Source organism: Lissotriton vulgaris, chromosome 1_2 (genome assembly GCF_964263255.1).
Source record: "Lissotriton vulgaris chromosome 1_2, aLisVul1.2, whole genome shotgun sequence".
In the NCBI taxonomy this organism is placed as follows: Eukaryota; Metazoa; Chordata; class Amphibia; order Caudata; family Salamandridae; genus Lissotriton; species Lissotriton vulgaris.
Genome location: NC_141686.1, coordinates 74,805,323 through 74,833,285, shown reverse-complemented (window position 1 = coordinate 74,833,285; position 27,963 = coordinate 74,805,323). Strand labels below are relative to the sequence as shown.

Sequence of the window (27,963 nt, the reverse complement as noted above, 5' to 3'; positions counted from 1 at the left end):
GCATTTTTGCCTATTTCTACTGACTACATTTACCATGATGCATTTCTCATGTTTGTTGGTAGCAGTACTGGGCTGGGGTTGGGCTGTGCATTTTGTCTAAAGGGGAGGGGAGGTGTCTGGTAGGGTGTGTCATGATGCGCATGCTTCTTACCTTTAGCTGTAGCTCTGGCTGAGCTATCCAGGTTCCCAACTCCAACCACACTCTCCCTCTCGATGGTAGTCGCCACTAGTTCCTCCAGCTCAGTGAGGGGGGCGCCGGGTTCTTGCCTCCACCAGTAAGTCCAGCTTGCCTCTGCAGCTCTGCCAGTTTCCGCTTTGTTAGGCTGCGGATATCATAGAACCTCTTTTTGAGGTCGTCAAGGCTCCTGGGGGTAACACCAACAGAGTTTACTTTTTCCCCAATATCGCTCCACAGCCTCCTCTTTGTTCTCTCAGGTACAGTGAGGGACAGCCTCCCAAACACCTGCCTGTGTACCCTCACCACCTCCTCCACCAACACTTGCAGCTCCATGGTGCTGAATTTTGGTTTCCTCTTGTGCCCAGCCTTCTGGCTCTCACTGCTGCTAGCCATCTTTCACAGTGCTCTGGATCCTGCTTCTACTGCTGCTCACTGTGAATGCTCAGCTCAGGCTGCCTCTCCAGAAAGTTCTTAATGAGCTGCACCTGCCTGGGTAGCCACTCCCTGCTAGGGTGGGGGAGGGTGGATCCACCTCATTGGCTGTTGTCTCTGGTTTCAGTTTGACTAGCTTGCCGAATCGGCATTCACCGATTCGGTATTTACCGATTCAGTATTTACCGATTCGGATTTTACCGAATCGTATTTTACCGAATCGGATTTTACCGAATCGGAAATTCCCGATTCGGTATTTACAATGCGTTCCTATGGGCCTTTTGGCCATGGGGGTGTATTGCGATTACCGAATCGGTATTTGCCGATTCGGTTGTAGCCGATTCGGTAAATTCCGAATCGGTGGATGCCGATTCGGTACGTATCGAATCACAATACCGATTACGACCGAATCGGTATTTTTCCGATTTTTTTTACCTACATCTCGTTTTCCGATTTCAAAATACCGATTCGGTGCAAATCGGTATTTTAAAATCGGAAAATGCGTTTTACCTACATCGGGCCCCTAGTCTTTTTGTCTAGTGCTTTGAGACCGGCCAAAGCACACAATCTCATTGCTTTACATTTAGAGTCTCAGAAGCAATCTTCATACCCAGCTAATGAGCCATCCGAACCCTTTCCAGTACTTGTAAGCACCACGCTGGTTGCAAAAATGAAAATCGGGCACTTTCCCCGAATCTTGCCGTGCATACATTTAAAATAATCCCTGATCAATGACTCGGTATTTACCGATTCGGTATTTACCGATTCGGATTTTACCGAATCGTATTTTACCGAATCGGATTTTACCGAATCGGAAATTCCCGATTCGGTATTTACAATGCGTTCCTATGGGCCTTTTGGCCATGGGGGTGTATTGCGATTACCGAATCGGTATTTGCCGATTCGGTTGTAGCCGATTCGGTAAATTCCGAATCGGTGGATGCCGATTCGGTACGTATCGAATCACAATACCGATTACGACCGAATCGGTATTTTTCCGATTTTTTTTACCTACATCTCGTTTTCCGATTTCAAAATACCGATTCGGTGCAAATCGGTATTTTAAAATCGGAAAATGCGTTTTACCTACATCGGGCCCCTAGTCTTTTTGTCTAGTGCTTTGAGACCGGCCAAAGCACACAATCTCATTGCTTTACATTTAGAGTCTCAGAAGCAATCTTCATACCCAGCTAATGAGCCATCCGAACCCTTTCCAGTACTTGTAAGCACCACGCTGGTTGCAAAAATGAAAATCGGGCACTTTCCCCGAATCTTGCCGTGCATACATTTAAAATAATCCCTGATCAATGACTCGCAGGCTCGTCACTGCACCCTGGCACAGCGTGATTTAAGGGTGGGGCACGGGGGACTTGGCGGGGAATTTAATAACCTGTGTAACGCTTATGACCCAGTAGCTATGATTGATGCGGGCGAGAATGTCTGTCCTTTTTATAGACTGACTGACTGTTCCTTGACCTGATATCGGGCCGACCGTTTGGGTTTCCCCTTGGTGCAAGTGGCACACGGCCCTCCAAAACTGCGGTCTGTCACATTAGGTTTATATCAAGGCTGAGCCTCGCCGACACCGCTTACATAGAGGGTGGGTGAGCCAACAGATTTACAGGGAGCGCCGCGCCAAAAGTCTGACTCGGCCCTTAGGGCCCGTGCACGAGCCGAGCTCTGAAAATGCTTGCTATGCAAACCACACAACAAACATCATGTGAAATGTGATAAAGTAATTTCAAATCTATTAAATACTCCTGCAAGGCTGCAGTTACGTCATTAGTGAACACGCGCATTGTACCTGCATGTATATCAATGCTCCTACCTTTGTACTTCACTGTGCAGACAGGCAAGTAGAGGTACATTGCGAGGGGTTAATAGCCTTTCTTTAGAGGGGGACTAATTCTAACAACGATAGACAGAGTGCCTGTGAGAAGGACTGAAAACATAACAAAAGCCTAAGTTTCAAACAAATGGTGTTTTAAAAAACTGTGAAGTACTCCTGCACCACTAAAACTACGTAATTGGAAAAAGCGCGCATTCTCACTGCTCCTACGTTTGTACTTCTCTTTACAGGCAGGAGACATCGCATTAGTTTGCAAGGCTTCAAGCACGCCATTCAACAAAAAAAAAAGCGCACACTCAACAGCAAGGCATGTCATTTACCATGCCTGTTGTTCTGTTGCTCTTCTCTCTTGCTTAAAGCACACCACACAGAAAAAAAATGCCCTTAATTGGTAACACGCACGCACTCGCACAACAGCAAGGCGTGACATTTCTATTAACATGCCCATTGCTCTGTTGCTCCTCCCACGGCCTTTTGGTGTCTGTTACGAGCTTCATGCGCGTAATAGACACCAATAGGCCATGGGAGGAGCAATGTGCGCGACACAAGCCAATAGTGGGATGTCTTTTGTTATCGGCGGAACGCCAAGACCAATGACGTTACACCAAACAAAAAAGCACACGCTCGACAAGCACGAGCTTCCAAAGTGACTGCTGAAACCCCGTTTTTCGATTACAAAATGCCTCGCGCTGCGCGAAGCACTGCTACGCAGTGCAACGCTAGGCGCGAGACCAAAAAAAACAATTCATTGGTCTTGGATTCAGTCTTTGAGTGTGTGTAATTATTTCTTGCCTTGGTGTGTACAACAAAAGCTTAACACTGCCCCCTGATAAGCCTAACTGCTCGACCACACTAACACAAACAGAGTTTTTAGTATTATCTACATAAGCTTCTGTAAACCTCTGGGGATCCACTGGACTCTGTGCACATTATACCTTACTTTGGTATAGTATATAAAGAGCAGCTTCCAACATTCTGACAATCTGAGTTTTTTATTGTTGAAGATCATTTTAAGATTTTCCACTTTATTTGGAAGAAATTTGTTAGGACCATTGAAAAGTTCAAGTTTACAACGAATGTGGGAGTTTTGTGAATGATCATACCTGTACTTGGCTTGTCATTGAACGTTTGGGTATGTTGGCTTGGGGACTGATTCTATTGGTAATCTTAATGCTGCCAAGTCTTGTTTTCTTACCCTTTTGCAACCCATATTTCAGCAACCCAGGTCGTCTAGGTAAGTTGCCTACTTGTAATTGTGTCGGGCATACATTAAAAAATACTAAATAAATCCTGTGTGTTTATGTTTGCAAACTCTGGGAATTATTGCAGTAATTTCAAAGTATATAAGAAAAATGCTACTTGACGAACATTATGATGTCAAATAGTACGCATTTACCATTGACATAAACGTTTTGGGGGTCGAGAACTATTGGTGATATGAGGTCAATATTTTATTTATTTACTTGGGCATGAATACATATTCACATTTCAGAATGTATATTCTTCAAGCCTTTTATATATTTTATATTAATATTGATGCTGTTCTGGAATATTTGAATAGTATTGTTTTCGCAACATGAAACAACTCAATCCACCTTACTATATATAGCCACATTGTTTCCCACCTGTTTTTATTACTAATTTTGAGGAGCATAAAAACCCACCACATAGACGTTAATGCCTTGAATTGTCATCTAGAAACTACAACATAACTCTGGCTCATGAAGTTTGTCAAAAACTTGCAAGAAAATCTTACTTTTATATGGTCCTGAATACATCAAATAACACCTGGAACGTAGGTAACACTTGTTAACATAATAAGCTGATTATGCAGTGTTTTGTCTACCTTGTGATCCATTTGAACCAACAATATACGTTGTTTAAGTTAGCAGAATATGTAGAGATTGCAAACTATGCCTCACATGCAGCAAGAGTAGATTATGCATGGTATAGTGTGACCAAGAAACACATAATTCCACTGTTTATGGCAGATACGATATATTATGGCCCAGTTAAAACAGGGCAGTACTACAGATAGCAATGCAGGAAAGTACTGCGGAATATAAACACTCGCCGTTCACAGTTCCACGGGGTAAATCCATCCCCAAAGAGTTATTTCGCGCTGGGATGGCGTTTACGTCGTAGTAGGCTGAGTTCCATGTGGCGAAACTGGCCTGTGACAATAATTCCAGGCAATGGGAATTCCACCTAACTCATAATTAAATTCAAGCCCATAGAGTCTTCTTTCTGAGTTGCCCTTTAATTCTGACAAAACCATAGGTACCGACCACGTTGATATTACAAAGTCTGGGCTAACTCTGCACCTGTTATTTGTTATTCACTCAGAGACTGTGATTACTGAAAGCTTATTCTTTAAGTAAAATATTAAAGACCAATGAAAATGTGGAACAATATCAGAATGAGTGCCTGTACTTCTTATTCTGCAAGATATTCCTGGTTCTGAGGGACCCTCACATCTTGATTCCCTGGTCACACCTATCCCCAGGGGTTACTGATTAACCTGGTATTTGTAACTCGGTGGGTCATTGTGACCAGGCAGGTTAACTCGTGTCCCTGCCCATCGAGCTGACGAACATGAATGAGGTTGTTTCTGCTCTGTTATGAACAAGATTTTCTCTCTCTTTCAGGAATTGGATACGCCTGTCAGGTGATTGTCACGCTGCTGAATTTTTATTACATAATTGTTCTTGCCTGGGCCTTTTTCTACCTCTTCAGTTCATTCACCACAGATCTCCCCTGGGCCAGCTGTGGTCATGAGTGGAACACAGGTAAATATTTTTCTCTGCCACTTTTTCCTTTTGACTCCTACTTTTGTGCCTTCCAGGCCCACTTAACTGCACCTAGTTATTGGAACTCGCTGATAGGTAAGAGGGGCTCAGACGACATTATACATAAAAGGGGATCTCTGATAGCTGATCTAACAGGGGATATCAATGACCTTATGCAGACAGGGTGACATCTGGGCACCAGTGTTCATGGGTGGAAGGGTAGATGGATGCAGAGGCTGATGCATTGGAGTCAGGCGATTTGGTCAACTACGATGCCATCAAGGACTTGATGGAGAAGGGGCATAGTGCAACCTACTGGGTGGTGGGGCATCAGAGTACTCAACAGGAGGAGGATTTCATGTGGGAAACGGGCATTCAGTGCCTGATGATGTAGGTAGAGAGGCATTAAGGGTTGAACTCAAGATCTGGCCAAGAAAAGTGGCTGGGTAGATCTTTTGGGGCAGTGGGCATGTGGTTGTTGATGGTCCAATCGATACAAGAAGACCTCATGAGAAGAGTGGATCGTGAGGTCCTGATGTGCCTTATATATACCCTTTAGGAAGCACTAGTTATCTCATTGGTGATGGTATCATTGATTATGCTTTTTTATGCCATCTTTTATAGCATTGGTTTTTATCACGTGCACTGTATGTTACTGTAGCCGTGCCAACCATAATTGCTGAAGTGCAGTTTTTATTGATTTTGTATTGTGACCAAAACAGTTTCCATTAAATCTGTGTAATGGGGGCTAGCATGCAATTTTAATAGAAAACCAAAACGTTCACACTTGGATTTTGTAATTGTATACTTTCTCCTTTGTCTACAGTACCCAAAATGAATAGCTTGGCACGTGCTGTTAAGCAAAGACTATGGTTTTTAGCACCACCCTCTTCCCAGCACCCATGCTTGCAAGACTTGCATGATATGACTTGAGACCATGCCTTCCAGATATTTATTAATAAAGGATATGGCCAAGGCCATTACTTGCGTTCGAAGATCAATACGATAGTACCTACATGCATAACTTGTTTCTGCACCCACTGTAGCCACTGGTGCATTACCTGCATCTTAGGAGCAGTTTATGCTCCATGGAATGTGTCCTAGTTCCAACCAATCAAAGGGGGACCCCTGAAATCTGATGCTAGGCAAGAGCACAGGGGACTAGAATACAAACAACCAAACAAGAAGAGCTACTGCCTAGATAGCACAATTATAAGGGCTCTACACCTGAGTCCCAAAATTATCCCTAGTTACCTGAAGCGGACAAGGCACAATAATTATGTCATACAGCCACAGAAAGTTTTTAGAAAAAAGTATTTATTTTTATTATTTTCATGATTTAAATTAGAGAATATATATGGAAAAATGTACACATACATCATAAATATATAAAAGACATACAGGTGTCCCACGCATCACTTAATTTACACAATCAATCACACTCAAACAGACATTCATCAAACATTATCGATCACACTTCACTTGCACGATATAACTGCCAACTGATGGTATGATGACAATGGTCCCGTTGGGTCTCTAGTTGGTATATGACCAAAATCAAAAAGATCAGGGACAAGCTTCAAACGCCGACGCGCTTTTCAGTGTAAGGCCTGGAAATGGGCCACACCTTCATCAGGGCTGACTAAGGAAGAGTGGGGGACAATAGCAGCTTCTGAAATAATTCATTTAAAAAACAAATTACATATTTAAATGTTCTTTTACATTTGTGGCATACACACAGTCAGCTTCAGGAACGATTGAGAATTAATATATTAATGCAAAAAAATCCGGATAAGGCGCTTGGGAGGACAACTTTAGAACGTATTAAAAAGAAAGAATGACAAAGTGAAAAAAGAGAAATAAAAAAAAAATAAGGAAGAATATACAACGTGTAAAAAGACAAAAAACGTGCATACAAACATTTGTACTGCAATAAGTGCACTGCCAGGTCGGGCTGATCCACCCCCTCCCAACGAGATCGAGATGTAAAGTAGGGGGGGGGGGCTTTACGGGAAAGAACAACAAAATTCAGGGTGTGGGCCCGAATGACCACTAGACATTATTACCATAAAGCCCTCAGAGGACCTACCTACAAATAGTCCAATTAGCAATTCTCTTCATAGATCTCGAAGAATGACCATAGCAAAAAATCTGGGAAAAATGGATAAATAATTACTGGACGGGCCCAAAACCAAGGCTTTCTATGTATCTATCTAAAATGTGTTCCAACATTCCCAAATCAATCCTGTACTCTCCAGAGAGGGCGATGGTGGCTCAGTCCAAAATAATTGAGTATGGATTTAAGTTGCCGGAGGGGAGTCAGGTTCCACGTTGCGGGGGAATACTCTGAAAATAGAAGGATCTTTGTGATATACACATGACCGCCCTAGTACATATCCTAGAGGGGATCACTAAACGTTTGAAGAAAGACTTACCTAAGAAAATAGCGAGACACAGATTCAGACGAACTCTGTCCGCTTCAGGTAACTATGGATAATTTTGAGACTCAGGTGTAGAGCCCTTATAATTGTGCTATCTAGGCAGTAGCTCTTCTCGTTTGGGTGTATGTGTCCTAGTTCCCTCTTGAAGTGGGATATTCGTGCACCCAGCTCCAGTGGCCCCAGTGAAATGTTTGCAAAATAGTATATAACACTTTTGTTTCTCAAAATAAGGAGAAAAGCTACAACCACTGACATAGCGAAGACGAATAGTTGAATGGGGTGAGCATTGATTTCTTATGTGGTCTTTCTGGTTTTGATTGGTTGATGTTGAAATGTGTTTCACCTATACATAAGTGGTGTAGTGCAGAACAATCAAGTCAAGGTGTGTTGCGGGTATTGTAAGCCTTGTTATAAATTTCAACAGGATGTATTTTCAATTTGAACAAAATGTGATGTTAAATAAAAATAAGGCTTGTTGTACAATTCAACAGGATTTACTTATAAAAAAAATGAATCTTGAAAAAAAGTTACTTTTTTATTTTCCAATTTGTTTCAATAGTTATTTAATGACTCTACTCATTTTGATGGGAGTGTGATGCATTACCAGTGGTTGACCAGTGCTGAACTTACCCTGAGTCGCAGTAAATTGGGGACCAGATTTATCAATATTTGAGGCAGCGCAATGCAGCAAGACAACTTGCTGTGCTGCATCAAATGGAGAGAGCAGGAATATGCTATATTTAAGAAGATATTGCACATTTCTGCTCTCACTGCACTGGCACACTATGTGCTGCCTAGGGCTGAGTCATTCTGCTTGATTTGAGCGCCGCATTTGACACGGTTTCCCACCCCATTCTTATCAATGCCCTTAGATCACCTGGCATCACTGGCACAGCCCTCAACTGGTTTGTTAGTTTTCTGTCAGACCGCACCTTCCAAGTTTTCTCTTCCTCATCAGCTTCCCAAACCTATACATCGGCGTACGGTGTCCCGCAAGGTTCCATCTTGAGCCCCTTGCTCTTCAATTTGTATGTCAGACCTTTGGCTACTATTGCGGAGCAAGCTGGGCTCACTATTTACTCATACGCCGATGATACCCAGGTCATCTACTCTCTTTCCTCGGGTTCTCACTCCTCTTCCTCCTGAGGACTGAGTAACATCGCAGCCTGGATGTATGACAACAAACTGAAACTGAACGGGGGGAAAACAGAACTTCTTCTGTTTGGCCATAACACCACCTTATGGGGACCCCAACACTGGCCCTCTCAAATGGGCACTCTACCCACCCCATCTAAAACAGCACGCAACCTCGGCGTCGGTTTTGACGACCAGTTATCTATGAAGAACCACGTGGTTAAAACTTCCTCGACTTGCATTACTATCATTAAGTGGTTGCGTAAGATCATCTGGATGCTCCCCCAGGATACTCAGAAAACTGTGGTCCAGGCCTTAATCACCTCTAGACTGGACTACGGGAACATTCTTCTCCTGGGAGCCTGCAAAGAGGTGATTCGTAAATTACATAATGCAAATAACAAGAACCCCCTGATTAGGTTTGATAATTCGTACTTCAGGGAAAAAACTATTGTGTACATAAAATTCATGAAACAATAATGAGGGTAGTTGCAAAAAAGGAATTCTAACAAATTATTAAAAATATATATATCACTTTTAATAGTTTTTCAAGTTAAAAAAACAGATATTATACATTAATGTTACGTAAAATAAACATCATACAGCAATTAAACATATATCCACATTACATAAAAAATTATTACATGGAAAACTTGAACATTGATACATTACACAATCATTAAAAATTCAAAGAAAAGAGTGGCAATTAATACTCTCGACATGCGTTTCGGCGTTCTGAAAAACGACTTCCTCAGGAGACACAATCTATACCTGAAAAACATAATAACGGAACATAAAAAATACATTCGTTGACACAATTTTAAAATAGCAGAGGTAATGTAAACCGTCATTGTGTGAAACAAGTTCAGGACATAATTCAGTAAAGATTCCTTATGCAACAAACCCTCCCTGCATGTTTTAGCAATATATTGTTTGCTAAACAAGTTACAAAACTAATTCATATGTATATGAGCAGTTGTAGTAACCCCAATCTATATCTATGGAGAAACTTAGGAAAGAAGTGTTATCTCAAAATGAAAGAGGGGAGCACTTCAAGGCCTTAGTGATTCCTAACTCTGATCAACAAGAATGGATAATAAAAACATCACTTACTAATAGTTGGTCACACTTTTGGTATCTTATACTCTTTCTGTATTTAGCGATTCAAAAACCAGAGATACAATTGCTGCAAAAATTCTAACTGTTGGTAAAAAGGAGGATATATTATTGTCTGCTGAACCGATTTCATTCACAAGCATAACACAATTTCTTTACCAATAACAGTTCCATAGAGATCTATACAATGTATAATATCTGTTTTTTTAACTTGAAAAACTATTAAAAGTAATATATATATTTTATATAATTTGTTAGAATTCCTTTTTTGCAACTACCCTCATTATTGTTTCATGAATTTTATGTACACAATAGATTAGTAAATTACAGACAGTCCAGAATATGGCAGCGCGACTGCTCTTTAAATTACCCAATACATCCCCTACCTCCAATTCCCTACGCACTCTGCACTGGCTTCGCATTGAAAGCCGCACAAAATTTAAGGCCCTCTGCTTTATGCACAGAATAAATACTGGCCTGGCCCCACCCTATCTTAACTCCTTAGTACAGCACTACTGTCCCCCCCGCACTCTGCGATCATCTAATCAGCACTTATTCTCGGTTCCCAGAATCAAAAAATCCAGAATGGGTGGCCGCTCTTTCGCCTGGCTGGCCCCCTCACTCTGGAATTCCCTTCCTCTCCAGTTACGAACTGAACCCTGCTACCTTAGGTTTCGCAGACAGGTAAAAACTTGGTTATTCAACATGCAACAGCCTTCCTTCTGACTCTCCCCTCTCATTTGGTTTTAGCGCCGGGAAACCTACGGGTAGCTGAGCGCTTTATAAACTTAAATATAATAATAGGGCCAATACAGGTACTCTTGCACTATGCTGCAAGGGTACCTGCATTGCATGCAGGATTGTTTTTCTTCCTGCACAAAAATAATCTCCAGAGGCTGTTTTTACTCTTTCTAAGTGTGCTGCAGAAAGCAGCACACTTAGAAAACAGAAACAAGGAGAAATTAAGATATTTCTCCTCTTTGCGCCTTTTTAGAAATGGTAGTGTACACCAATGAAGATGGTGTACACCAATCACTGTTTGCAAAGTACAAACACAAATCTTGTCTTCACCGCTGACCACCAACGTTAGAAATGGGGTCTCCAGTTGGCAGTGCTTTTCACCCTGTCCAAGCAGGGACCTTTAATCTGGTCAGGATGAGGGAGTCACACAGATAATCCTTGCTCCCCCCATTGATAGCTTGACACAAGCAGTCAGGCTTATCTCAGAGGCAATACATAAAGCATTTGTACATTCACATACAGTAACAGAGTGAAAACACTACAAAAGAAATACACAGCAGTTTAGAAAATAGCCAATATTTATCAGAATAAAACAAGAACAAAAAAACTAAAATCCAACAAAAATAAATACAGGTACCACACTTACAAGGTTAAATAAGTTTAGGCTATAGAAATCTATAGATGCGTTTCTTTTAGCACAAAGTACTTCAATGCATCAAAATCCAAAGATTTAACAGGAGCAGGGGAGGTGAGGCACCGGAAAAGCAAAGTGATGTGTCGGTTCCTTACTCCCAGGGGAGGTGATGGGTCGGTTCCTTAGTGCCAGGGGAGGTGATGCATTGGTTCCTTACTACTAGGCAGGGGAGGTGATGTGTCAGTTCCACACTGTCAGTGGAGGTGATGCAAAGGTTCCTAGCTGAAGGGAAGGTGATGTGTTGATCTACGGACACACTGTCTTAGTTACTTACTGCTGGGCAATGTCGATGAAGAGACAACGTTGCGGGATGTTGCGTTGAAAATCGACGCGCTGTGTTGATCTTACAGCCACGAGCGGGTGATGCGTAAATTCTTCAGGGCAAAGCAGGAGCTGCATCAGAGTCGGAGCGGACACAGTGCTCGGAGTTCAAGCTGCAGTGATTTTTCATCCACAAAGCAGGCGATGCATCAATTTGTTAGCAGCACGGCAGTACTACATCGCTGAGAGTTGATGCATGGATTTTCTCTCCAGATCACTAGATTCTACTTCCAAGGGCCAACAAACTGGACTGGCACCACTTGGCAGGTCAGGGCTCTCAGCGGTAGAGCCTAGGCACAGGTTGTCTCTGATGGCCCTGAGACTTCCTAACAGGAAGCAAGCACACACAAGCCCTTTCAGAACATTGGAAGCAGGATATAGAAAGCAAAGTCCAGTCCTTTCACTCCTTGGACAGATGCAGAAAGCAGCACAGCAGGCAGCAGTGCTTAATTTGTGCTGGTGCTTTCCGGTGCTTAGCACCAGCACCTATTTCTCAGGGCCAGGTCTAGACCGGAGAGTCACTGCTTGCCAAATTATATCAACAACACCTGCACAACCTGTCCCAAAAACATAATTTATTGATTTACGTTCTGCTCTGTCAATCTTCCCGATGAAGAGTGCTTGCTTAACTGCTAAATCAATGCCTGCCCTTCAGTCAGTGTTGCTGGAGGGCGGGCCACAGATTGGGCTGGATTTGTCGTGACTGTGCGTGCGTCTGCGCTGTGACAGCGTGCATCATCTTGAGTCATGATGCATGCACCATCAGTTCAGCTCGACGGCACCATTACTTGCAGCGTGCCATGCAGCCAGTGTGCAGCAGCAGGCCTCTAGTCTAAAGGATGTCACCGTCACCCAGTAAGTAATCAACGCTGCTTTTTCTTCAGCGTGGTTGCAGTGTAAACTTTGTATGAATGTTACATGACGACTCCTCCGAGTCTGACTCCGATGTGCAGGATGATGGTGATGAGCCTTCTAAAAAGGAATGAGACTGATAAAAGTAGGCATGAAATGGATGCATGCCACGGTGCCTACAGAGGATTACTGGAACTGTGGATTTACTTCACTTTATTTGAGGATGCCATTTGCTAGTTGCTACTCGGTGGTTTCAAATCCTGTCTTCTGCTTCTACTTTCTAGTAATAATTTGGACACAATTATGCTGTCATCTTAAAATATAAACATCATGCCTTTTTATTTTTTTTATTATATTGTCGGAATGCTTCCTGAGTCAAGTGAAATCGACACAAGTTATCTTGACTTGTACACTTACTGACAACCTCTGCGGTGCATCGACGTCATGTCAGATCATGCCTTGCGATGTTATGTTTAATCGTGTGTATTTTGTGGTTTTGTGAGGCGCGATGAACCTGCAGGTGCTGGGCCGGGAGTGCTCCCTGTATCTGGAGCAGCAAGGGTGTGCTTGTCCAGCAACAAACTGATAGAAGGGGAAGGTATTTCCAGGGGAAAAACAAGATGACAAAATGTTTAATGCCTTCTTAAAAATATGGGCTAAACGTGTTTCAGGATAGGAGCACATCCCTCCTTGAAATGGCACTGCCTAGCTGAGAGGCTCCTGTAGGAGTGGTTGTTTGGGGAAGAAGCGCATCTGGTTAATGGAAGTCAAACATGATCCGTGCTGTGACGGACCCGGACCCCTGCGATCAGCAGCTGAATAGTTAGGACCGGGTTGTGTGGGGGCAAGGTATTTATAATGTATCCAATTTTACAGAGCATTCTGTGTCTCCTTTCGTACTGCAGAGCTCTAAGAATGTTAAAGATAAAGAGTCAGCTCTTTCAGGGTCAGTTGAGGTATAGCTGGACCTGGTGCCCCCCTGGACTTGCGCATTCACTGCAGGGGCCTGTGTTGAACCTCATGCTCTCTGTGTCCTCCCATACTTTCATCCTTCTGAGTAGATGGGGCCAAAGGGCCTGAGCTGCCTAGATTGGAACTGGGAAACCAGGTTTGAGTTCAGCATCGGCTCATTTTGTGATTCTGGACAAACCACTTAATCTTCCCTGCCTCAAAAAACATACCACGTGGAATGTAATCTGGTAATTGCATTAATCGCTCTAATGCCTAGAACAAGTCTTCACTATATGAAAACTGAAAAAAGATCAAAAGGAATCCGAATCATTGGGTTGGGTATCAATAACCATCCAATGCCTGCCAGTAGCGCCACAAGACTTTCTCTAGGGCGAACCTGTGTGCTACAAATGTGCATTTTATGGTATATTAGAATCTCATTGTCGAGGTACAATCTTCTCCAATGTTGTCCTGTTGAGACCCTTTTTCTGCGTAAAACTCAGTTGTAAGTGCATTTGAAGCTCTGTTCTAACTGTGCTCTTAGTGTAGATGCTTTGAAGGCTGAGCAGCTGAGTCAATGTGCTGCTGGTTCAAGAGTCACCAGTGCAAACTCAGAAAAAATCCTGTTTTGTTTGCACATCTGCGAGAGCCAGGGATTACACATATAATACACACATTGTTCATTACAGATATTGTTTCACATTCCAGCCTGGACACCCCCAAGAATTGGATGGCGGTATTACATCTGGCTATTAGCAGTGCCAGTTGAGGATGTGGGTGGAGTCAATAGAGGAAGTGGGTTTAGCCTGGAAAAGTGGGTGTGGCCTCTGACAAACATTTGAGCACCTGGACTTCATATTTTACAAATTAAGCACTGGCAGGCAGGCACAACAAACAAACAGTATCAGAGTGGCAGTGACTTCTACAGCATCCAGCTCTTCTTCTTGGCTGAATGTCCTTTAGTCCAGAAGTATTCTGATTTTGGGAGGTGTCAGAGGTCCAATTCTTATACCCATTCCTGCCTTTGAAGTAGGCAAACTTCAAAGGAAAGCCTTTGTATGTCACAAGATCCTCTCTTTCCCTGATAGGGCTCCAGGCACACCAAAAGGTGGTGGAGACAGCTTTGTGTAAGGACAGGCACAGCCCTGTTCTGGTGCCAGTGACCACTCCTCCCACCACTCTAGCTTAGGAAGGCCCATCAACCTGGAGATGGCCCATCAGAATATGCAGGGCACACCTCAGCTCACTTTGTGTAACTGTCTAGAGTGAATTCACAGTCGCCCAACTGTCATCCAAACCAAGATGTGGAGTCTGCAGACAGGCAGGGGCACGGAATGATAAAGCAAGAAAATGCCTTGTTAGAACTGGGGGTCTCTTGTTGGCAGAGGTAGTACCTTTGCCCAAATAGAGACCCTTGCCTCTAGTCAGGGTAAGGGGTGGTACACTCTTTAGATAACCCCTGCTCACCCCCTTGGTAGCTTGGCATGAGCAGACAGGCTTATCCCAAAGGCAATGGGTAAAGTATTCATACCAATACTCACAGTAACTCAGTGGAAACACTACAAATGGACACCACACCAGTTTAGAAAAATAAATTATCTTTATCTAAACTACACAAGACCAAAGAAACAAAAATCCAACATACAAAGTTTAAAAATATGACCTTAAAAAGGTTTCAAGAATTTATACAATAGAAATTTTTGGATGCTTGACTTTGCACCAAAGTACCTGGGGATGCAACAAAGGTTTTCAAGCCAAACACCTGCAGCGTTGAAAAACAAAGAGATGCAACACTCCTGTGACCCTGAGGAGGCAATGCGACAGCCTCGCTGCACACAGCAGATGGGTTGCGTTGAGTCCTGTCTGTAGGGGGAGCGATGCATTGAGTTTTCATGCCGGTTCTGGGTCGCAGGTGATGCGTTGAGAAATCGTCTCGCACAGGTACGATGCGTAGATCTTTGGGATGCAACAGTGATCGATGCAGTGGCATTGCATGGTGTTGGTCCTCTTCAGCAGCGATCCCTGATGTGTTGGTTCTTGCAGCGGCGATAGGTGCTGCGATGATCTTCGCAGTGGCGCTCGATGCAATGGAAATCTTCTCGCCCCGTCGAGATGTGCCGGTGAAATGTGCCGTAAAAAGAGAGATGCAACGGGTTTTGCAGTTCTTTTCAACCTTCTTCTTCTAACAGCTCCCAAACAGCAGCAACAACCTCCAGAGGTCCCACAACTGGATCAAGCACTCTAGGCAGGTCATCAGAAATTACACAGGAAAGTTCAGGGGAAGCTTAGGGGGGGGTGAAGTCCTTTTGTTCCTGAGACTTCAAACCAGGAGGCCAGCACTCCTCAGGCCATTGGAGATCTTCTTCAAGCAGGGGACACAGCACACAGCAACGTCCTGCTCCTTTCCTTGGCAGAATAGAAACTGCAGTTAGCCCCAGAACACACAACTTCTCTTCAGTTTCTCCAGCTCTCCTCCTCAGCAAAGATTCCTCTTGAATTCCAGGATGATCTACAGTTCAGGGGACTCAGCTCTCATATTTATACCCCAAACGTCTTTGTTCTCTAGGTGTAAGGGGTCCTGGACCCAGTTAAAACCAGTACTGGGTGCACTCTGTCAGTGCACAACTTCTTCCTTTGTTAGTGTGGGCCAGGGCCATCAGACGCACCGCAGGAGGTGGAACCAGCATTGTGGAAGGCAGGCACAGCCCTATTCAGGCCCAGGTGCTACTTCTACCACCACTCCAAATGCACCTGCAGCGTTGAAAAACAAAGAGATGCAACACTCCTGTGACCCTGAGGAGGCGATGCGACAGCCTCGCTGCACGCAGCGGATGGGTTGCGTTGAGTCCTGTCTGTAGGGGGAGCGATGCATTGAGTTTTCATGCCGGTTCTGGGTCGCAGGTGATGCGTTGAGAAATCTTCTCGCACAGGTACGATGCGTAGATCTTTGGGATGCAACAGTGATCGATGCAGTGGCATTGCATGGTGTTGGTCCTCTTCAGCAGCGATCCCTGATGTGTTGGTTCTTGCAGCGGCGATAGGTGCTGCGATGATCTTCGCAGTGGCGCTCGATGCGATGGAAATCTTCTCGCCCCGTCGAGATGTGCCGGTGAAATGTGCCGTAAAAAGAGAGATGCAACGGGTTTTGCAGTTCTTTTCAACCTTCTTCTTCTACCAGCTCCCAAACAGCAGCAACAACCTCCAGAGGTCCCACAACTGGATCAAGCACTCTAGGCAGGTCAGCAGAAATTACACAGGAAAGTTCAGGGGAAGCTGGGGGGGGGGGGGGAAGTCCTTTTGTTCCTGAGACTTCAAACCAGGAGGCCAGCACTCCTCAGGCCATTGGAGATCTTCTTCAAGCAGGGGACACAGCACACAGCAACGTCCTGCTCCTTTGCTTGGCAGAATAGAAACTGCAGTTAGCCCCAGAACACACAACTTCTCTTCAGTTTCTCCAGCTCTTCTCCTCAGCAAAGGTTCCTCTTGAATTCCAGGATGATCTACAGTTCAGGGGACTCAGCTCTCCTATTTATACCCCGAACGTCTTTGTTCTCTAGGTGTAAGGGGTCCTGGACCCAGTTAAAACCAGTACTGGGTGCACTCTGTCAGTGCACAACTTCTTCCTTTGTTAGTGTGGGCCAGGGCCATCAGACGCACCGCAGGAGGTGGAACCAGCATTGTGGAAGGCAGGCACAGCCCTATTCAGGCCCAGGTGCTACTTCTCCCACCACTCCAAATGCACCTGCAGCGTTGAAAAACAAAGAGATGCAACACTCCTGTGACCCTGAGGAGGCGATGTGACAGCCTCTCTGCACGCAGCGGATGGGTTGCGTTGAGTCCTGTCTGTAGGGGGAGCGATGCATTGAGTTTTCTTGCCGGTTCTGGGTCGCAGGTGATGCGTTGAGAAATCGTCTCGCACAGGTACGATGCGTAGATCTTTGGGATGCAACAGTGATCGATGCAGTGGCATTGCATGGTGTTGGTCCTCTTCAGCAGCGATCCCTGATGTGTTGGTTCTTGCAGCGGCGATAGGTGCTGCGATGATCTTCGCATTGGCGCTCGATGCGATGGAAATCTTCTCGCCCCGTCGAGATGTGCCGGTGAAATGTGCCGTAAAAAGAGAGATGCAACGGGTTTTGCAGTTCTTTTCAACCTTCTTCTTCTACCAGCTCCCAAACAGCAACAACAACCTCCAGAGGTCCCACAACTGGATCAAGCACTCTAGGCAGGTCAGCAGAAATTACACAGGAAAGTTCAGGGGAAGCTGGGGGGGGGGTGAAGTCCTTTTGTTCCTGAGACTTCAAACCAGGAGGCCAGCACTTCTCAGGCCATTGGAGATCTTCTTCAAGCAGGGGACACAGCACACAGCAACGTCCTGCTCCTTTCCTTGGCAGAATAGAAACTGCAGTTAGCCCCAGAACACACAACTTCTCTTCAGTTTCTCCAGCTCTTCTCCTCAGCAAAGGTTCCTCTTAAATTCCAGGATGATCTACAGTTCAGGGGACTCAGCTCTCATATTTATACCCCAAAAGTCTTTGTTCTCTAGGTGTAAGGGGTCCTGGACCCAGTTAAAACCAGTACTGGGTGCACTCTGTCAGTGCACAACTTCTTCCTTTGTTAGTGTGGGCCAGGGCCATCAGACGCACCGCAGGAGGTGGAACCAGCATTGTGGAAGGCAGGCACAGCCCTATTCAGGCCCAGGTGCTACTTCTCCCACCACTCCAAATGCAGATCGGCCTATTCAGCCTAGTGCTGACTCACTAGAGTCCTGTAGCCACCCCAGCCCCTGTCACTCTCAAAGCAGGCAGTCAATCCACAAACAGGCAGAGGCACACAGAAAGGGTGAACGACATAATAGCCACTTTCTAAAAGTGTTATTTTGAAACACAGAAGTTAAAAACCATCCTTCACAAAAGATGCGTAATCAAATTATGAGTTCAGGGATACCAGACTCTAATTTCTCATGTTACTCTAATGGGAAGATATGCGTGTAAAACTGTTACACAGCATTCCCCAATATGTCCTATGGGCAAGATAGCTTTTCAGTAGTGAAAAACGAAATTGCCAGTATTTCACTATTAGGACATGTTACACCCACCAGTACATCTCCTTGCTTTCACATACACTGCACCCTGCCCAGGGGGGGTACCTTGGGCCTACCATAGGGGTGTCCTATGTGTAAGAAAAGGGAAGGGTACGGCCTGGCAAGTGGGTATACCGGCCAGGTCGACATGGCAGTTAACAAACTGCACACAGGCACTGCGGTGGCAGGCCTGAGAGATCTTTTCAGGGCTACTTATGTGGGTGGCACAATCAGTGCTGCAAGCCCACTAGTAGAATTTGAGTTACCAGTCCTGGCACACTCAGTGCACTTTACAAGGGACCTACTGGTAAGACAAATATTCCAATCATGGATAACCAATTACAATAACAATTTACACAGAGAGCATAGGCACTTTAGCACTGATTAGCAGTGGAAAAGTGCCCAGAGTCCTGTAGACAACAACCACAGGTCAGGAAAAACAAAGGATGAAAAAGCAAAATATTTGGGGATAACCCTGCAAAAAGGGCCATTTCCAACACAACCTGCTTCCAGCCTAAAGCTAGGGTAGACCAATCAATGCCTTGATGGGCTTACCTGCTTGGGCCGACAGAACACGAAACCTGGCCCGAACAGCAGGTGACTATTCCTATTCAACGCCTTACTGAACCCAGTTGGATCCCTCTATCTATACTCTCAGGACCCACTAGGCTAACCCATGGGGGACCCTTCTCCCCACCTGGGGGCCCCATCTGTGCAGTGCCTAAGCTTACTTTGTTCACAGATGTGTCCACACTGGTAGACAGTATCCACCTGGCCATCAGTGGTGTGGCCCAGTCCACCCCCAGGGTGTGACTCCAGACTCCCTCGTAGGGGTAATTCTGTCCACCAGGACAACCAGCCACAGTGGCCACTGACAACTCTCAGTCATGAGAGCCAGGCATCATGCCTGTCAGGCCTCTCTAACCTTTGTGGCATCAGAAAAAGGGGGCCAGTAGCCCCAGGTGCTTTGCACCTTTTCTTGACTTTCCTTCCTGCCAAGTCAGGGAAAGCATCCTTACACTGGCCTGCCAGCCCAGGATCTGCACCCTTAAACTGACCAGAGGTCACGGGCAAGGCTCTCCTCCCCTACCTCTCCTTCTGATGTCCCGTACTCTCCTCCCCGGAGAGTCCCCCTCAGAACACAACTCTCCCACCATTTCAGGACCTCTCTGCACACAGCATCCCCCCGAGGGTAACATATGACTCACATGTTGTGTGACAGTCTGCCTGGTGCAGATCTCCCGACCCCTGCCATCTGACAGTGCACGAAGATCCCCCAGGACAGAAGTGGTGTCACCATGGTCACTCCTAGGAGGCTCAGCCCTTCTGACTGGCCCCTGACCCACTGGTTCTTCCACTTTGGACTCACTCGCCCTCTTACCCCTCAATCTGGACTTCTGTGCCCTCCACTTAGTAGCGGCACCGCCAGTCACCAGAATCACTGGAGCTCTGTTTACAAACACTTCAGATTCTCCTGACACTAGGAGATTCCCCTCAAATGGCCTACTAAGGAAAGCCTAGGCCCCCAAACTGGCATTCCCTTAGGGAACCCTCCAGGCCCTGAGACTGGGTTTTCGGGCACCTTGGGGAACAGCCCACACTCACTCCTTCTCCACTGAGACAGCTGGGCTACTCTGATGCTCTTCTATCACATAGGACCGGAGATACCTGAGCGAATCACAATAACAATTTACACAGAGAACATATGCACTTTAGCACTGATCAGCAGTGGAAAAGTGCCCAGAGTCCTAAAGCCAACAACCACAGATCAAGAAAAACAAAGTAGGACAAAGCTAAAAGTTTGGGGATAACCCTGCAAAAAGGGCAATTTCCAACATGCCTACTTTCTTAAAGTGGCATTTTCAAACATGCAATTTAAAAACCAACTTTACAAAAAGATGTACTTTTAAATTGTTAGTTCATAGGCCCCAAACTTGAAATCTCTATCATCTCCCAATGGGAAATTACACTTAAAAGATATTTCCAGGCAATTCAAATGTTACCCAATTGGAGAGATAATCCTTGCAGTAGCAAAAAACGAAATTAGCAGTATTTCACTATTAGGACATGTAAAAACATCAGTTCATCTCCTACCTTTTAAATACACCGCACCCTGCTCCTGGGGCTTCCTTGGGCCTACCTTAGGGGTGACAAATAAAGTAAAAGGGAAGGTTTGGGCCTGGCAAGAGGGTGCACTTGCCAGGTTGAAATGGCAGTTTAAAACTGGACACACAGACACTGCAGTGACAGGTCTAAAGCATGTTTGCAAGACTACTCAGGTGGGTGACACAATCAGTGCTGGAAGCTCACCAGTCACATTTGATTTACAGGCCCAGGGCACACCTGGTGAACTTTACTAGGGACATAATAGCAGATCAAATATGCCAGTCATGGATGAACTAATCAGCAATATAATTTAGAGAGAGAGCATGTGCACTTTAGTGCACATGCTCTCAATGGTTCAATGTGGCTCAATGGTTAGAGCGGCAGACCCAGATGCAGAGGTCTAGCCCGGGACCAGGGTTCAATTCCCTACCTCGGCGGGTTTTGGGCTCAAAATTCCACGGACCTGATAATTCTCACCTCGGTGCCTGTTCCAATCATGGAGTCCCACTCTGCAACTCTGGGCAATAGCTTGCTTAATCTCCACAACGGCCCCCACAACGCTAAGGATGCCTGGCCACCACCTTGCGGGTGCCCAGGAGTGGACGCCTCACAGGGAAAGCCAGGATGGGTTCCACAGCGGTATTCGTACAAGCGCCTTGAGACCCTTGCGGTTGAGTAGTGCGCTATGCAAGTATCAATTTACATTTACATTTTACACTTTAGCACTGGTTAGCAGTGGAAATGTGCCAGGAGTCCTTAGGCTAACAAAAGCTGGTCAGAAAAAAATAGAAAGAAGAAGGCAAAAAGTTGGGGGATAACCCTGCAAAAGTGCCAGGTCCAACATGCCTCTATCAGGAAGGCATACAATTTGGATGTATTCCCAGGATTACTACTCTTGGTAAATCTGGGAATGCGCCAAAAAGCATAGATAGAATCGTAGGAACACCCATTCTCCACCCATTCTTCCTGGCACAGAGTAATGCAAGGCAGAGACTTGCGCTGTCTTGCGTTACTCCTGATTTACTTTGCCATGCAGGGCCATGCAAGGTAGCATTACATGGCTTGGTAAATCTGACTTAAGGATTGTGTTGCCTTTACACCTTGTGTGGTGCAAGGGCAGTGCAATCCATGATAAATCTGGCCCTAAATGATGTATGGGTCTATTTCAGCTGTAACAACTTTTGAAGTGCAGTTTGTGACTAACAATGGGCTTACTGTTTTGTGAGTGGGTTTTCGTCACTCCATAAAGCCCTCCAGACACCACTCTGAACCTTCCTTACTCCTCCCTAATCTTCTCCCGTTTAGTAGTAAATATTCGACATTTTCCAGCCACCCATCCGGTCTCTCTCACATTTCCTACAAAAATGTAAGCATATGTTTGTGGACAATCTCCTAAACAAGTGCGGAGACTGCCATATTGAAATGATAGAGGAGGGAGCTGGCTTCACACATAGATTTGCTAATAGCATTTTGTAGTACCCGAGTAATGCTATTGTAGTACCACTAAACATATTACAAAGAGCAGTTTGCGATTATACCCCAAGGTCTAGAGAAAAGCAAACTGCATATGGAAAATGTCTTTTTTACTTAAAATAATACATTTAATCTTTTAAAGTACAAGGATCAGATTTACAACTTCTGGCGCATCTCTGCTAATCAGCAGGGATGCGCCAGAACAGTTGCAACACGCCAAACCACCCATGCCCCAACACAGATGCGACGCATTTACAATCCGGCGCACCGTGCCGCATGGATGGGCAGATGCATGTCGCATCCCCCGGCGGAAAGGCGGTGCATTGCTGGAGTTGCGTCGCAAGCGCGACACAGCTCCAGCAAGGCTCGGGTGCCCCTATGCCTAACATGCTGCGTGAATCCATTCGTCTGCTTCAAGCAGGTACAGTGTTTTGACACAGCATGGCCGTAAAAGTGACTGAGTGTAATCTTGTAGATTTCACTCAGTCACTTTTCCGAGGCGTTCTTGCACCGCAGCGTCCCCCCCTCCGTGCCGGAACTCCCACATGTGGGGCAGGGCTTTACAACGTGACGCATCTCTCAGATGCGTCACGTTGCAAATACCCTGCAGCATGGCACTGGCTTTGCGCCGCCGCTGCGTCACAAAAGTGACGCAGCGGCGGCGCAAATGTGGCGTACGGGGCTTGTAAATCTGCCCCCAAATGTCCTTGACTTTAAACTGCATATATTCTAGCACTGGTCCTTTCTTATTTTACATGGTTTATTTTACTGCAGGCAAATATATATTCTGTGCAATACACTTGCAAAGGTCGCCTTCCACATGTATTCGCTTGATCAAACTAGACTTTGATGGAAGGTAGTCACAAGTTGTACACAAAAACGCGAATACATAATCCGCTGAAAGTAGTTTTAGCTATTCATCGTGTGAAAGGCTTGGCAACAAACTTGTGAATTCTTTTAGGGATCAATGAAAGCAATGACCTACAATACCGCAATGTTTAAAATTGAGATTTTTGTCTTAAAGGGGACACACCGACTAGATCTAACATTCTCTGTACTGTAGATTACTTTTGATAACAGGTCTTACTATAATTTTGCTTGAATGTAATCATTTTAAATCTACAGTAGTAGGAGTTTTGAGGTGTGCATATAAGTCTGCCATATTGTGGGACTGATGCTACTGTAGTAGTAGCACTCTTCTCGTTATTCATAGTATTTGGCGGATGTAAAGAGATGAAAAGTCGAATATTGTGATTTCATTAGCAAAAGCAGGCCCAAAAATGCAGTATTGCCCCATGATCACTGTACATCATAAAAGAAAGGAGTGGTTTTCTGTGCTGGAAAAGACGCAGCCAGGTCGGGGAAACTTGCATATCTGGTGGAGAGTGCTAACTTGTTTTTTATGTAATATATTACTTTACCGTGCATTTCTGCCATTTTAAGAACTGTAGATATCAGCTGCTATCATTCCCCATTTTGATGATATTCAATTCACCAACCATGGGGGGACCGAAGTGCTACTGGCTGAGATATACTTTTTTCAGCGCGGCACCCTCCTCTGTCCTTGCAGCTGGTAAAGTCCATAGGTATGATGCCCATAGAACCGTTCTTAATAGCACCTTACATTCCCTTCCTAAGAGGTTGGCCTCCTCTTGAATCCTTTTAATTTCATATTCCAGATGTCCTCTGGTGGTCACATATTACCAGGCAATAAATGCATTTTGATCTAAGTAAAGCACGTTATCCCAAGACCCAACTGTCTTCACTCTCTTTTGTGCTTTGATCATTGTACACATCTACATCGAGTTTATGATGGGCAGAGTGTGCACACATTTTACCATGAGCCTTGCATGTAGACACTTCCAAGACTCTCTACCCAAGCCAAATATTCTGGGAGTAAAGCATGTTATATTTGCTGAACTGATAAAACATATACACTTAAATGGAGTCGTCAAAATAGAAGATTAATAAGACATGAGCGTGTAATATTAAATCCATTTTCTCAAGGGCCTTCAGACCAGTACTAAGGCATTGAAAATTACATCCGCATATCCAGCAAGGGGCCCAACCACCACAGAAAGTTGTAATTTGCTCCTTCAGTGATAATGGTAACTTCTCCACAGCATCCTAGCAGTGCGCCTGGTTCTGGGGGAATGATTCCTAAAATTAAGATGAACCCTGCACAATAACTGAGCGTAGAGTTACTGTAGCAGATAAACACTTCATCTCGACTCCTGCGTGACAGTAACAAATACATCCAGGACGTCTCAGTTTCAACTTGTCCTAAAATGTGTCACGTGTCTGGATTGGACAGCAATCCTTTTTTACTAAATCAGGAACATTTTAGCCTATTTTGGTATAGGGTAATTGGTATGTACCGCTATATTGTGTCCAAAATATTGCTTGCAAAACTATTGCCCCATCGGAGTCAATAATAGAAGATACACAGCCAAATACATTCCTCCATCATTAACTCTGTCACCCCTGCCCGCTGCCATCTTGTCTGCATCCATGGGGGTGAATCCTTCCAACAGAGCTACTTGTTGGGATCTTATGAGTAGAGCGAGCAGCTGGATGTGATATGGACGTGTGGATTGTGATGCCGATATTTGGAATGTACGCTTTCCGTGTCCCTATCAGTCCGTTATGAATATTGGTGACCATTAAAGCACATATCCCAAGTGTATTACTTGGATGTGTATCCTTTCATTGGAATTCGGTTGTCAGCTGCATTGTATTTCCTTAAAATCTTTGTTTAGCTTGTTCAGGGTGCTTTGTATATTATAATATTTTATACCTTCTTCACCTGGAAGTTTTTTGCATGGAGTCCAGGATTCTGGATTTCAGAAGTTTGGTGGCCGTTGACGATGAGGTTGCCTGTCTGATGATATCCAGTTTCTCAAAATGAGGATCCGGTTCCATGGTAAACTTAGGATGGTATTTATGATGGTATTTATGAGGATAACACTTCTCCCTTCCTATTATTAAACAAAAATACAATGCAGGGATACGTGAAAAGCACATCAAAGAGACAATAACATGCACATAAATCTGAAAAGGTACCATTGCAAAGGCCTGAGAATGGTTGAGGACAAACCAGAAAGAATGCAGAGCAAGGAAAAACACAGTACAGTGGGCTAGCAAGTTAACATCTAAAAATACAAGAAAACACAAGTGAAAAAGAAATTTACACAAGGTAAAGCTGAGAGTATATATTGTACAAGTTTCTTGTAGTGTTTTACACAAAGGTTAATTTAGTATAAAAGGCTTACAGTTGCCAGCATGCAGCAAAATATTGTACCTCCAATGACATTTGTTCTGAGTTCTGAACATGTTGGTATTGATTGGGAACAATGAAAGGAGGGTTTTGAAATGAATGTGGAAGCTATAGATGGCGATGATTTTACATAGACAAGTAGTGTTGGGCGAAGGTGATGTAGAAGATTAATTTGCCTATCTAATCAAGATGCTTGATGCTATATTTAAACCTCATAACAAATTTTATTTTAGAGAGGCACAAATTCTATAGAAGGCATAAGCTACTGGGGAACCTGCCTGTGGAAAGTTACTTTAAGGCATTAGGAACACTGGCTGACACATGTGAATATATGACATTTGATGATGAACTGATTCGTGATCAGGTGGTTGAGCACACTAATAATAAAAAAGTTCAAGAATTTTTACTTACAACACCAAATTTAATATTGAGTGAAATTGGCAGCTAGCATAGAAAATACTGCATCATATATGGCACAAATGTCAATCTCCCACAATAGTAAAGAGGAAGTAGAAAAATATCTTGTAAGGGAGAAAAGAAATTCAACACATGGAGAAGTGTGGCTCAATGGTTAGATCGGCAGACCCTGATGCAGAGGTCTAGCCCGGGACCAGGGTTCAATTCCCTGCCTCGGCGGGTCTTGGGCTCAAAATTCCACGGACCTGATAATTCTCGCCTTGGTGCCTATTCTAATCATAGAGTCCCACTCTGCAACTCTGGGCAATAGGTTGCTTAATCTCCACAACGGCCCCCACAACGCTAAGGATGCCTGGCCTTCACCCTGGGGTGCCCAGGAGTGGACGCCTCACAGGGAAAGCCAGGACGGGTTCCACAGCGGTATTCATACAAGCGCCTTGAGACCCTTGTGGGTGAGTAGTGCGCTATACAAGTATCAATTTACAACATTAATCTGAATATATTAAACAAAAGTGCCATTAACATGTTTCAGGAATGGCAGTTTTTCTCATCTAGTAAATTCATGTGTTTGTCCTCATACTGAAAATATGTGTGCATACTGTAAAAAGAAGGGGCATTTTGCAAAGGGAAGATGCAAAAATGAATGTAGAATATCATAGTGTGTTCTTGCTGAGTATTACTGTCATTAAAATACCTTATTGTCAAGTGGGAAATGTCATGGTGAAAATGATGGAGGATTCCGGGCCGCTGTTCACATTGATTAGTTTGAATGACTGAACAAATTTTGGTAATACGTGTATTGTTTTGATGAAATCTATACTAATATAATAAAGATAGAGACCAAACCTTTGAAGCGGGTAAGCTCCGGAACCACAGCGCCAACCGGAGCACAGAATGCAGCATTGGAAAGGTGAGGCAAAGCAGATGGACATAGGCTATACACCGACGCAACATATACTTTGGAGGGGACAAAGCACGTTGTGTGACAAAGTAGTCCGCTGGAAGTAGCAACGGCTCAGAGGTGGGCGTGTGCGTATGTTTGGAGCGTGTGAATAGCGTTCTATCGCACTGAGTACGCCGTCGGGTGACGTTTGGACTGTGTGAATTCCCTGATATTTGTGGTCGAGAGAAGGACATTGGGTGATGGCACAGTAGATCCTTGAGGTTATGCGCCTTAATGACGCTGCGTTCCTCCACACACTTCTCCTTCGCTAACAGACAGTATTTCGCAATGCTTGCCCCATTGTACCAATATAGCTTTAAACCGTTGTTACCTTTGTGTACACATAGATTTTCAGTCTACTAGCGCCACCTACCGGACAAAAAATAAAGAGCTTCGCTATTGCCAAAAAATTAAGAGCTTCCATATTGCCGTCACAGTGCGCCCATCTCAACCTATTTAAAACCGAACTCTGGACATATTTCCATGAGATGAACACCGAGCTTTTAACTCAGATTCCCGTTCTGCGCTTTTTCGTGAAAGGGCAAGCAACTCCAAAAATGAATTTCCCATAATTCGCCCGTGACCGAATGTTTTATTTTCGAGGTCCTCCTTAACCACGTACTCCCCCCCCAACGATGCCTAGTACATGCCAGCAAACATATCTGTCATACCCGTACAACTTCGGGACGGGCAGCTAGTCCAGTATAAAACCAGTAGCATATGGTGGAAAGCCAATAGTGGTAAATGGTGAGTTTGACGCCATGTTATCTGTTAAAGGAAACATGTCTTCTGCCACTGTATATGTAGCCAGTAATGGATCTATGTTATTTGGTTGGTTGGAGCAGAAAAACTTGGAGATAATTCTGGACCCAAATAATGCTGAGCAAGCTTTGGTAAAGAAAGATTATATGAGTGTTTGGGCAATGCAGGTCTCTGAATTAGAAACTCAATTTCCTTATTTATTCACAGATAAGGTTGCCATGCTAAGAGGATTCTAGCATAAAATGCAACTTAAACAAGGGGTGGAGCCTATACTGTATAAGATGAGGAAGGTTCATTTGATGATCAGAGATGAATTGTGAAAGGAACTAAGCAAACTGCAGGCATAGGGCATAATTGAACCGATGGACGGACCGGAAGATTATCGCCAGTGGTACTTGCGTGGA

The 27,963-nt window shown here is 44.5% G+C and overlaps 1 protein-coding gene across 1 annotated transcript in view; it reads left to right on the top strand.

Annotated features, from left to right (window-relative positions):
* The window catches only part of SLC6A13 (solute carrier family 6 member 13), a 758,242-nt gene that overhangs the window by 308,581 nt on the left and 421,698 nt on the right, over nucleotides 1-27,963 (top strand). Inside the window, exon 4 of the mRNA XM_086952830.1 lies at nucleotides 5,108-5,248. Within this exon, the coding sequence (XP_086808956.1) occupies nucleotides 5,108-5,248 (141 nt within the window). The remainder of the gene's footprint in view (nucleotides 1-5,107; nucleotides 5,249-27,963) is intronic.